Source organism: Chrysemys picta, chromosome 11 (genome assembly GCF_011386835.1).
Source record: "Chrysemys picta bellii isolate R12L10 chromosome 11, ASM1138683v2, whole genome shotgun sequence".
Classification (NCBI taxonomy): Eukaryota; Metazoa; Chordata; order Testudines; family Emydidae; genus Chrysemys; species Chrysemys picta.
The window spans coordinates 43,057,941-43,070,549 of record NC_088801.1 but is presented as its reverse complement, the minus strand read 5'-3'; the positions used below and the strand labels follow the sequence as shown (position 1 = coordinate 43,070,549).

The window sequence follows — 12,609 nt, the reverse complement described above, 5'->3', positions numbered from 1 at the left end:
ACCTTACAAAGGACACAGTGTGAAAATATGGCTCCACTGAAGTCAATGGCAAAACTCCCCTTGACTACAGGGGGGCCAGGACTTCACCCATTGTCTATGGAATACTCTATATTTCAGTGGAGAACCATTTAAAAAGTGAGAGGAAAGTTGGAATAGGTAAGACTTTGGGCCAGTTTCTGCCCTGTTATGGTCACGCACAGTGCTCTTGAAGTTTGCCTACTTATGCCAGGTCTGGAGTTGACCCTCCAACTCCCTTTGGATTGGGTTGCTACTGTCCTTTGGAAACACAGGTTAGTTGTGATATTAGTTATATTAGATATTTTTGCTTTTTGCTTAAAAATTTCCCAAGAATTAGATCTTGTTTTACATATTTACTTGCAATTATATTAAATGCAGAGGGCTAAATCCAGCACTGACTCACACCCCATGCAGACTTGGGTTAATTAGTGGAGTGGTATCTCTTAATCCAAGTCTGCATGGGGTGTAAATCAGTGCTGGATTTGGCCTTGGGTGTACTATTGCCAACTAACTATTTGAAGGAAAACTGGAGAGACCAGGGCAGGTAGCAAATAGTTCTCCTCCACAGCATCTCTGTTCTATTAAAACCAATTGCTAGGGTGGAAAAATATAGGTACCCATAGTTAGTCCCATAAACACATTCCCTTTTCAATCTATATTCATTGCAAAAGCTGCTGTGAGCAGCAAACATTAAGCAATTTTAAATTTTCCTGCCATCCACCATAGTGTGTAGGGCCCCAGATGCAGCAAAATTGGTGTCACTGCTGTGCAAGGTTAAGCAAAGAATGTGACGAGTCTGTGTGGGTGGAATTTGGGAGCAACTTGGAAGTAGGATGTGTCTGTTTAGAGCTGATTGTATCATGCATTGTAAATATGTTATCAAATGATATTAGCCCTCTTTTCTGCCTGGGAACCATCTGTGAATGGAGTTGGATTTTTGCATGTTTATTTGCTATTTGAAATCATTTGGTGAAAAGCTTATAAGATCAAATTTTAGCTGATGGGTTCTTCATGAACTCTTCACTTCAGCTATTAATTATTTGTGGTATGTTATCTAAGGGTATGTCTTTGCTGAACTGGAGGTGTAATTCCCATTCCCATACCCGCGCTAGCTCTGATCACACTAGTGTGTTTAAAAACAGAAGTGTAGCCACGATGGCGGAAGTAACAGGAAGGGTTAGCCACACTGACTACATACCTGTCTGAGACACTAAACACATACTCAGGGCAGCTAGTCTCTCCCAAGGCTCATCCTGCTGCAGCTACACTTTAATTTTAGCATGCTAGCTCAATCCTAGCTAGCTCAGGGGTGTCTCCTTGAGCTGTGAATTACACCCCATCTTGTAGTGTAGACACTCCCTAAGCCACATGGGATTGTTCCTACTTCCTTCTTGAATGACTGATACTTTTAAATCAAGAAAGTTAGCAAATAATGAAGAGTGAAATCAAGTATAAGGAATGCTCTTGTTCACATACACCTGAATAAGTGAATTCACTGCAAGTGAATATGGGTATTCGGGCAAAGACATACATGAACCTGCTTGCACAAGTGTTCAGCAAGGTACATGAAGCCAGTGGGACTACTCACTCGGTATAAGTTGTGTACCTGGCTGAATCAGGACCTAAGAGGTACAAACAGAGTTGAATTGGCCAGCAATTTGGAATTCAAATGAACGATTGTGAAAAAAAGTTTTCACTATTCATCTCTAGATCTGCTGCTATATAGATTCACCAGCCATTTCCCCCCCTGCACTGAAGGAAGCAGGAGATGCAAGTGCCACTGCAGACTCAGGTCTGTACTAGTAGCCATGAGTGCCATTGCTGGACAAATAGGGCAAGATTCCTTCCCCCTTACCACCATGGCACCTGCCATCACGCAGCCCAGTTGTTTGGACTGCCTGTTTGAGGAAGGATTTGCACCTTATTGAGTAATATGCATTGTACAAATGCCTGAGCAATTCAATGGTCCAATGAGGCTATATGAGGAAAGGCTGCTGAGTTAGACTCTAGTCCAGTGGTTCCCAAACTTTAACAACCTGTGAACCCCTTTCATGAAAATGTCAAGTCTCGCGAACCCCCTCCTAAAAATGAATATTTCCAGGGATTTTCTCCTTTACCTGAGTATAAATTATAAAAGCAGTGATCTTTGGTTTGAGCACTGGCCTGCTAAACCCAGGGTTGTGAGTTCAGTCCTTGAGGGGGCCACTTAGGGATCTGGGGCAAAATCAGTACTTGGTCCTGCTAGTGAAGGCAGGGGGCTGGACTCAATGACCTTTCAAGGTCCCTTCCAGTTCTAGGAGATAGGATATCTCCATTAATTTATTTTATTTACTATTTATTATTATTTATCATTACAGTATTTTTATTCCATTATGAAAACAGCAACACTCTTCCAAGATCTCACTTTTGTAGCTTATATCAGTTTGAATAAACCTGTTATAAGACAAGGCTCATATGTTTCATCAAAGAGCATCAGATGTGAAACAGTATGAAGGTATTTAAGAAGCCTACTCAAAGAGTTCCTCCTACACAAGCTTTCAGTTCTTGAGCAGTCCAGGCAAACAACGCACGTTACAACAAAGCTTAAACTTCTTCTTCATAATAATTTTAAAAACAACACTAGCTGCCTATTTCATTTTAAAAACAGCAAAAAATATCCACCTCCCTTTCCTTTTCTTATAAGGAGTCTTGAAGTTTAAATCTCCTCAGTGTGATAGATATGCTTGCTTTGATCTGCTTAGCTCTTGGAAGTTCACGGGCTCCGGGCTGCTGGCCCCGTGCTGCCTGAGGTCCCTAGGGACAGCTCTGTCCGCCATTAGGGAATTTTTTTCCGAGAACCTCGTGTAACATTTCATGAACCCCCAGGGGTTCATGAACCCCAGTTTGGGAGCCACTGCTCTAGTCTATGCTAGACACTAACATAATTTTACAAAACAATCTGTTACAATAGGTAGGTTTTATTGATGCAGCAAAGAGCAACATGACTTTCCTTCCTTCCTACTCGCTTGACTTTTTGCCTTCCAGATGAAACTGAAGTGGGCAGGCTGAGATGGCAGATAACTTTTTGTAGTATTTTTCTTTGAGTTCTGCTTCAATTATTTTTACAATGTCATGTCCTGTTTTTACTGAGCTTTTAAAAATATTGATGGTTAGTAGTTACCAGGAATATAGGAAGGCCTTAAAAATAAACCTGTGTCTGTTAACAAGTTTGCATTTTTTATTTAATAATCCACCATCTGTGAGGAAGATCTAATATCGGTCTTCCATTCCATCCCATTGGGAGGTAATGACCCTGTGAAAGTTATTAGTGACCCCCCCGCCCCGTTAACAGAGTAGCCGTTATGTCAGCCAGCGGCCATTAGGGGGAAGCAGACACTTTAAGGACACAGTAGCCTGAACTTTTCAACTGTCTTCCCTTCAAGGCCTTAAGGTAGTTGGAGCTGGTCCCAAGCCGGTTTTCACTGACCAGATAGCAAAAGCACGGGGCTGACCACCACCAATCAAGTGTTAACACTGCAAAGACCTTGGTCTGAATGTGTATAAATGATCTGTAAAATGTGTGTGAGACAGAGTTTTTGTACTAAGGTGCAAAGCTCTCCTTTCTTCTGCAGAATAAAGCAACTCTTCCTTATCCCTGTCTGGCTGTTATTGGCTCTCAGCTAGGTGGACCCGATATTTCGGTAACAGTTTCTGGCGACCCCAGATGGGACCCTCCTAGCTCGGACATTGGACTCCGGACGGCTGCGGCGAACTGGGAACGGCGCCAACGGGGTGTTTCGCCCCTTTTCTCTGCTTCACCGCGGCCCCCGGGGTTCGTGCTCCGATAAGGTGAGTCCTAATAGGATAAGGAGACACTATCTGGTTCTGGTCTGGTTAACCGGTTTATGAATTTCTGTCTTATACATTGGGTGTTAGGTGTGTATTGGTAGAAATTCCTGTAATAGGATCCTATTAGACCATAATTCCTTCTGTTCTCTGTGTAATTCTCTGTTAGAGTGTCAGCAGGCAGATAGGTGGGTCTCTGTTTAGGCCATAATTCCCTCTGTTCTCTGTGTAATTCTATTTTAAGAGTGTCAGCAGGCAGATGGGTGGGTCTCTGGTAAAACCCTCTAAGGATAGTCCTTTGGATTATATGTTAAGCAAATGGCCCTTACCCGGTGTTCAAAAAGGGATGTCAAGGAAGCGTTTTTTACAACTTTGCACCAAGGACTGGCCAGCCTTGGGGACTGCGTGGCCCGAGTATGGCTCCTTTGATATTCCTACCCATTTAACCCCCTTACGCCTGACATTGGAAAACCAAGCGCCGGGGCAAATGGACTATTGGTTTTTGTGGGACGATGAGGCCCATCGTCGCATGAAGAAGGTACAGGTTCAAGCCCCTCTATTCCCGAAAGCTTCTGTCCCTCATGAGGCTGATTATTTGGAGGATATCCCCCCCATATATTGCTCTAGACCACGCCCATCCCCGGCGGCAGCATTACCAATTAGGGGGGACCCGGTACCCTCCTCAACGGAGACCAGGACAGCAGGTCTACCGAGACAGATATTACCAATAAAGACTGAGGACACCACAATGCAGGCAAGCAAATCAGCTAGTGGAGCCACCAGCAGTGGGTACACTACCTCCCTGTCTGTTCCCAGCCTTAGTCCGTCCCATACAAGGAAGGGGGCACTTTATGGGGACGAGGTAATTAATGTCCAAGCACCCCTCCGGACCATCCCAGTCCCTACAACGGATGGGAATGTTGTAGACCGTTATGTTCATGTCCCCTTTACCACTGCTGACCTTATGAACTGGCAAACCACTACACCTCGCCTTAGGGACGACCCGGACGTCGTTCACAGGCGATTCCGTGCCATTTTCCAGTCTCATAGTCCTGATTGGCAAGACGTGGGCCAACTTTTAGATTGCTTATTGCGCACGGAAGAGAAAGAGCGGGTACTGAGGGGGGCCCGGGAGGCTGCAGAGGCTGCCAACGACGGTCGCAATTTTATAAGGCTCGCCAATCCGCCCCATTGGAACCCGAATGATTTGACCCAACAAGCAGATCTGAAGAAATTCCTAGATTATATTTTGACAGGCATAAAACAAGCGGGAGAAAGAACTTTAGATTGGACAAAAGTTCATAATACTGTGCAAGGGAAAGAAGAACACCCTTCTGACTTTTATGAGAGACTTTGTAAAGCATTTTGTATCCATACTAATATAGATCCCAAGGCCATGGACACACAGTCCACGGTCAGGCTTATTTTTATTTCCCAGTCAGCCCCGGACATCAAGAAGCGGTTGCAGCAGCTTGAGGGTGCTGAAGGAAAATCCCTGGAGGAACTGGTAAGCGTGGCCACCCGAGTATATCATACAAGGGAAAAAGTTCAAGAGACCAAACAGGTGAGGATGCTAGCAGCCCTTGTAAACACTGGAAATGAAAAACAGGGAGGGAGACAGGGACCCCCCAAGTGGCAACCAAAATCAGATTATGGGGGGAACCCGAGACATGCCAATGATATATGTAACTACTGTAAGCAGCTTGGCCACTGGAAGAGAGAGTGTCCGAACAGACCTACTGGACGACAACCCCGTCGCCCAGACCGACCTCAACAACAGATGGCTGTGACAAGAACAGACGCTGTTGCTAATGAGGAATGACGGCAACCAGGGGGTCCTCTTGTCACCTATTCAAATGATTTTACCACTTATGTTTGTTCCTCCACAGACCCCCAGGTTCGCCTAACATTGGGAGGAACCACCTATTCTTGTCTTTTGGATTCAGGGGCTGCACTTTCTACTGTTACTGCCAAGCCGGAGAGAGGAAGCCTTACAGATAAGAGCATTCCGGTAATGGGTATAGGCGGGAAGCCATTTGACTGTTCTGTATTACAGGAGGCTGCTGTAGAAATCTCTGGTGTCTCCTCCTCCCATGCCTTTCTGCTAGCCCCGGATTCCCCAGTTAACCTCTTAGGCAGAGATCTGTTGTGTAAACTACGTGCTCAGATTTTCTTTTCAGATGACAAAATCATTCTTCGGTTGCCTCAAACCCAACTTCCCCAGCTGTGTGCTGTTCTAACCCAAGTTTCAAAGGACCCGATCCTGCCTGCGGACCAAATCTTACCCGAGCGACTCAGACAGGAGGTAAACATCTCCCTGTGGGGCACTTCAAGGGCAGACTTGGGGACTCTCCAGACAGAGCCAGTGCGTATAACCCTGAAGCCAGGCATTGAAATTCCTCGGATTCGTCAGTATCCCATCCCCCAAGAAGCTCTGCTTGGCCTCCGGAGTCTTATCACCACATTCCTACGGTTGGGAGTGCTGGTTCACACCAAGTCTCCTTTCAATACTCCCATCCTGCCAGTAAAAAAACCTGACATGGACTCAGAGGGAAAACCGGTATACCGATTTGTCCAGGACTTACGTGCAGTAAATAAGGTTGTCCAAGCTAGACACAATGTGGTACCAAACCCTCACACAATCCTGACTGCCATTCCAGCAGGTACTGCTTGTTATTCAGTAATAGACTTGTGTAATGCTTTTTTTAGTATTCCTCTAGATAAGGACAGCTGGGATATCTTTGCATTTACATGGACGGACCCAGAAACTAGGAGAGCAGAACAACTGACCTGGACTCGGCTCCCGCAAGGATATGTTGAGTCCCCGACTATTTTTTCCTCTATCCTGACACGTGACTTAGCTGATATCAGCCTACCGGGTGGGTCTACATATCTCTTGTATGTGGATGACGTCCTGGTTTGTTCTCCGGATCAGGTAACATGTGAAACAGACACTATTTACTTGCTAAATTGCTTGGCAGACAAGGGACATAAAGTATCTCCTTCTAAGTTGCAGTTTGCCAAAGACAAGGTAACTTATCTTGGTCATGTACTCACCCCTGGGTATCGAGCGTTATCTAGTACCCGTATTCAGTCAATTCTTAACATTCCCCGACCAGAAACAAAACGCGAAATGCGGGGATTTTTAGGCCTGGCAGGATTCTGCCGTTCCTGGATTCCAGGTTTTGGGGAGATGGCAAAACCCCTCTTTGAACAGATCACCCATGATGCTGAGGAGCCCCTTCACTGGGATTCTGGGGCCATCAAAGCCTTCCAGGGAATTAAAACAGCTTTGGTCTCAGCCCCAGCCCTTGGACTCCCTGATTATCGCAAACCCTTTGTTCTCTATGTACATGAGCGACTTGGGGTGGCCTCTGGTGTCCTTACTCAGGCTTTTGGACCCAGAGAACGACCTGTGGCCTATTTCTCCAAAAAATTGGATGCTGTGGCACAGGGCTTTCCTGGCTGTCTCCGAGCAGTGGTTGCTGCTGGTCTCCTGGTACCCCAAGCGGAAAAGATTACCTTGGGCCATCCACTGACCTTACGGACCCCTCATGCAGCTCAACAATTGTTGGTCCAAAAGGGCACGCAACATTTGACCTCTCAAAGATTAACGCATTTGGAAGTTTCTTTATTGTCCAGGACCAATTTAAAAATTGAACAGTGCCATACCTTGAACCCTGCAACCCTTTTACCGTTCCCGGACTATGATTATGAGCCCTCACATGATTGCCTTCAGATAGTGCAACATCAAGAAAAACCTCGAGTAGACCTTTCAGATGTGCCCATTCAAAATGCTGAACTGGAACTGTATACTGATGGTTCAGCACGGGTCATGGAGGGCCAACGGGTATCTGGGTTTGCAGTAACTACTCAGTTTGATGTATTACAGTCTGCTCCCCTGGGACCTTCCACCTCAGCTCAGGCAGCAGAATTGATAGCCCTCACCCGAGCATGTGAGTTGGCAGCAGGTCAGTCGGTGAACATATATACTGACTCGAAATATGCCTTTGGTGTTTGCCATGCCACAGGCCAACTGTGGGCAGAGCGTGGCTTTATTACCTCCAGTGGCACTAAGGTGGCCCATGGGCCCTTGATCCTGAAATTATTGGAAGCCATACATCTGCCATCTGAGATTGCCATCGTCCATGTTCGGGCTCATCAGAAGGGAAACGATCCCACCGTTAATGGGAATCGGTTGGCTGATTCAGCTTCAAAAGCAGCCTCCCTACAGCCATATGTTACCAACCAGATGGTACTCACATCCTCCACCCCGCCAACTCCAGTCCCAGCCCCTTTTACCCCTGAGCCATCAGAGGTCGAGCGTTGGAAAAGCATGGGGGCCACCAAAACCCGAGGGGGGGAATGGCAACTGCCAGATGGAAGAAGAGCATTGCCCCGAGCTGCTCTACGGCCTGCCCTATTTAAATTACACCAGGAAACCCACGGTGGTGCAGAGGCCATGGCAGCTACTGTGAATAGACTTTGGTATGCTCCTGGAGTATTCCAGGAAGCTAAACGAGTCCTTGCCACTTGTGACATCTGTGTGAAATTCAATCCAAGGGGGGAACCTAAAGGCCCCCCTGGAGCCAGGTTATGGGCATACACACCCTTCGAGCGACTTCAAATTGACTACTCAGAAATGCCTAAATGCCAGGGCTACAAGTACCTCCTTGTAATCGTGTGTCAACTGACTGGATGGACTGAAGCATTCCCGACTAGACGAGCAACTGCCGTGGAAGTGGGAAAGACCTTATTAAACCATGTCATTCCTAGGTTTGGCCCCCCTAGGTCTATTGACTCTGATCAAGGGACTCATTTTACTGCCCAGATTATTCAAAACATTGCAAAAGCCCTAGGTATTGACTGGCTTCTACACACCCCTTGGAGACCACCATCTTCAGGACAAGTGGAAAGGATGAACCAGACTTTAAAACTTAAACTTTCTAAGCTGTGTGCTCAAACTGGGTTAAAATGGCTTCAGGCTCTGCCTTTGGCCCTCTTGGCAGTTCGAACTGCCCCTAGAGGCCGGCTCCGTCTCTCTCCCTTTGAACTTTTATTTGGCAGGCCATACACCGGATTTGCTGATCCAGGATTTGTAACTGATTTAGCCACTTGGGGTGACGAGGAACTAACCAAATATGTTGTTTCCCTTCAAACCACTCTCAAATCTCTCCACAGGTATGCGGCTCAATTTCAGTCCCTACCCGCTGATGTTCCTGCCCACCGGATCGCTCCAGGAGACTGGGTCTATGTGAAAGAGTGGAAACACGAGCCTCTCCAACCCCGGTGGGCGGGCCCTTTCCAAGTCCTTCTTACCTCTCACACTGCTGTTCGAGTGAGAGAGCGAGACACTTGGATACACCACACCCGAGTCAAGCTAGCCCCTAGGACGGGGCCAGAAGCAGACGACTTCGGACCTCGAGGGAGCACCGCCAGCTCTTCCCACCGCGACCCGGAAGAGCCAGAAGCAGACGATACCTGGAAAGCTGAACCTCTTGAGGGACTAAAGCTTCTGTTCCGGCGAACAAAATCCTAAGACTTTATAACTATGGGTTCTCAGACGGTGCTGCAGTGGCTATTGCTTTTGGGTTTGCCCCTTGTACAAGCTAATCCACACCCAGCCGCTAAATCTCTTCAGCAAATAGCCACATTGGGACACTTATCTGATTGTTGGCTGTGTCACAAAACCCGCTCTGAGGAAGGAATAGGATTGTGGGCTGTACCAGCAAATCTTTCTGAAGTACTCTCCTTACAGGTAGAACGGAAAACTGAATGGGCATGGATTGGGGAATATCAATATGACAAATATGGGAGAAGGTCTGAGGTTTGGCATTATTATTGGGCAGCTAAGGGGGTCCCTCTTTTTGAAGTTCTTGGGATCGGGTATAAAATGCCCCTTTGTTTGGAGAATGCTGAAGGAAGGGGGAGGGAAGTGGGCTACCTTCCCCTGGAGGCCTGTGATCAAATCCTTCGGTTTGAGGTCAGAAATGGAACCTTTTACCCTTTAAATACCCCTGAGAATGCCCAAAAACCCCATTGTCTCCTACACATGGCCATTACTGTGAGACCAACAGGCTTTTGTTATCAAGGGCAGTGGTTTCCCTCATTCCTCCCGTTAGGCCCCATAAATAAGACACATATGTATTATATAGATATTTACTCTGGCATTCTGTTGCCCCACACATCCCTTGAAAGGATGTCTGGATGCCCGGAGCCTATGGGATCACTTGCAAGTTTTACAGCTAACATATTTAAGGTTACGTATTGTGGAGCCATTTTAAACACTACCCATGCCCTAGGAAACTTAAATGTTTCCCATTGGAGGTGCCAGGACCGGCTAGTGAGTAACTCCGGGAGCTGGGATAGAAGGGTGACCTGGCGCCATCGAGTTGCAGGTAATACCCTTACCCTCTATTTAGAGACCCCTGGCTTGTATTTTATCTGTGGCCACAATGTCTATAAAGCTCTTCCTCCAGGTTGGCAAGGTCGGTGCGGTGTAGCCCGGGTGTTACCAGATGTCCAAGTAAACGACACATTGGATGCCAGCCAGATTCTTAATCTGGGCAGCTATGCCCATAAGTTTTTGACACCCCCCCTTATAAGGACTCGAGCGAAACGTGCCAACAATCCCCTAGTAGTCAGGCAAACGGGGTTTCACTCCTTTGTTCGTGCGCTCATTCCTGGGTTGGGGGTAGCCGAGCTAGAAAAAGCAGTAGTAAATATTTCTGCAGAATTAGAAAAAATAGCCAATGCATCAATAGACGCTTTGCAGAAGTTGAAACAGGAGATTAATGAGGTGGCAGAAATAGCTTTGCAAAATAGACGTGTGTTAGATGCTATGAATGCTGAATTAGGAGGGGCTTGTGCTCGCATCGGGGAAAAATGTTGTTTCTATGTTAATCATTCTGGCTTAATTGAGCAGGATTTACAAGCCATTAAGAATGCTGCTGTTGTTTTCCATGCTGTATCTCTTGATCACACTTTTAGTTTTGAGGACCTCCTCCCAGACCTTGGGTCATGGTTTACAGGGCTCTTTCGAACAATTGTTAAATGGATTCTTTTTTTTCTTTTCCTTCTATGTGTTATTTGGACAATGATACAATGTGCCAAATGCCTGTGTAATGCTATGATCAAAAGCTCTGCTGTCCATAAGAAAACCCAATATCTGTCCCTCCAGCTTGATCGCAAATTGCGTAACGGGCCTGACAATTTTTGAATTTGCCAGGCCCGAAGGGGGGACTGTGAAAGTTATTAGTGACCCCCCCGCCCCGTTAACAGAGTAGCCGTTATGTCAGCCAGCGGCCATTAGGGGGAAGCAGACACTTTAAGGACACAGTAGCCTGAACTTTTCAACTGTCTTCCCTTCAAGGCCTTAAGGTAGTTGGAGCTGGTCCCAAGCCGGTTTTCACTGACCAGATAGCAAAAGCACGGGGCTGACCACCACCAATCAAGTGTTAACACTGCAAAGACCTTGGTCTGAATGTGTATAAATGATCTGTAAAATGTGTGTGAGACAGAGTTTTTGTACTAAGGTGCAAAGCTCTCCTTTCTTCTGCAGAATAAAGCAACTCTTCCTTATCCCTGTCTGGCTGTTATTGGCTCTCAGCTAGGTGGACCCGATATTTCGGTAACAACCCTGATCTCTCAAACCATCTGAGACATACTGAAATAGACACTAGCAGGATATTTCTCAGAACTGCTTTTTCTCTTTCTGGCATGGTGGTTACAGTGCAGGACTAAGAGTCCTGCGATCTCACTTTTCTAATCTAATCTGCTACTAGTTTGTCTTGTGACCAAGAGTTATTTACCATCACTGTGACACAAATTTTTACCTGTAAATTGGGGATAACGCATACCTGCCTCACAGATGTTCTATGAGATTTAATGCAGAAAGTTTTGTAAAAAGCTTTGAGATTGTTGGATGGAAGGTGCTGAAGGAGTGAAAAATAATATTACTACTCCTTGGAATCTTGAAAATGAAATCTTTCCATATATAACTTGTTTTCCTTTGTGAACACAAATATTTTATAGAAAGGGTTTGAATGAACTTTGAAATACTTGTTTTAAAATAACACGTACAATTATGTGGACTGTGCAAACAGAAGAAAATATTAGGTCAAAGTCTGGACCTAAGAATCTTGACTGTATCACTTTAATATTGTATCTAACATAAACATTCATAAATTATAAGATGCAGTTCTTTTGTCAAGAGGCAGTGTGTGACAGAGAGCTGTAGGGGAAGATAAGATGTGGAAAGTCTAGTTGGACTGAGTGCAGCAGAGAAATCTGGAATGTCCGCAGTGTAATAAAGCAGTGTTAGAGTTAATCCATCTTTATTTTCTAGTCCACTCAGTTGAATACCACAAATATGAATTTGACAGATTTTAGTAAAGGGCTGGATGCAATCCAGGCTACAATGGTTGCAATGGATACAAAGTTTAAAAGTTTTGGCTCAAGACTGCAGGAAGCTGAGGGTGGGGGGTAGGGGGAAGGATCTTGGACTTAATGATTGATAGCCACAACACAAATTAAATTGATGAGCTGGAAAACAAGTCCAGATTAAGAAATATAATGTTGGCAGAGGCTCATGAAAATATGGTAACTGGATATCTTGAGATGTATTATGGATTATGAAGGTGCTGAGAGATAGATAATTTATCATTCTCTTTACAATGCGTCATGGTCTTTGTACCCTGAGATTGGTCAATCAAACAACACCAAGTAAGGTGCAGTGGGCAACACTTAGCATTTAGGGCCATGATT

The 12,609-nt window shown here is 45.7% G+C and overlaps 1 protein-coding gene across 1 annotated transcript; it reads left to right on the top strand.

Moving 5' to 3' along the window:
- The first annotated feature begins 3,961 nt into the window (after window positions 1-3,961).
- Window positions 3,962-11,424, top strand: LOC135974351 (uncharacterized). Its single transcript, XM_065561906.1, has 2 exons — window positions 3,962-5,854; window positions 9,025-11,424. The coding sequence occupies exon 1, from the start codon at window positions 4,103-4,105 to the stop codon at window positions 5,663-5,665; it is 1,563 nt and encodes a 520-aa protein (XP_065417978.1). The 5' UTR covers window positions 3,962-4,102; the 3' UTR covers window positions 5,666-5,854; window positions 9,025-11,424.
- The last annotated feature ends 1,185 nt before the right edge of the window (window positions 11,425-12,609 follow it).

Bases quoted from the DNA above. Each gene is read 5' to 3' on its own strand.
- LOC135974351 (XM_065561906.1), top strand. From the start codon at position 4,103: ATGGGTGGGTCTCTGGTAAAACCCTCTAAGGATAGTCCTTTGGATTAT.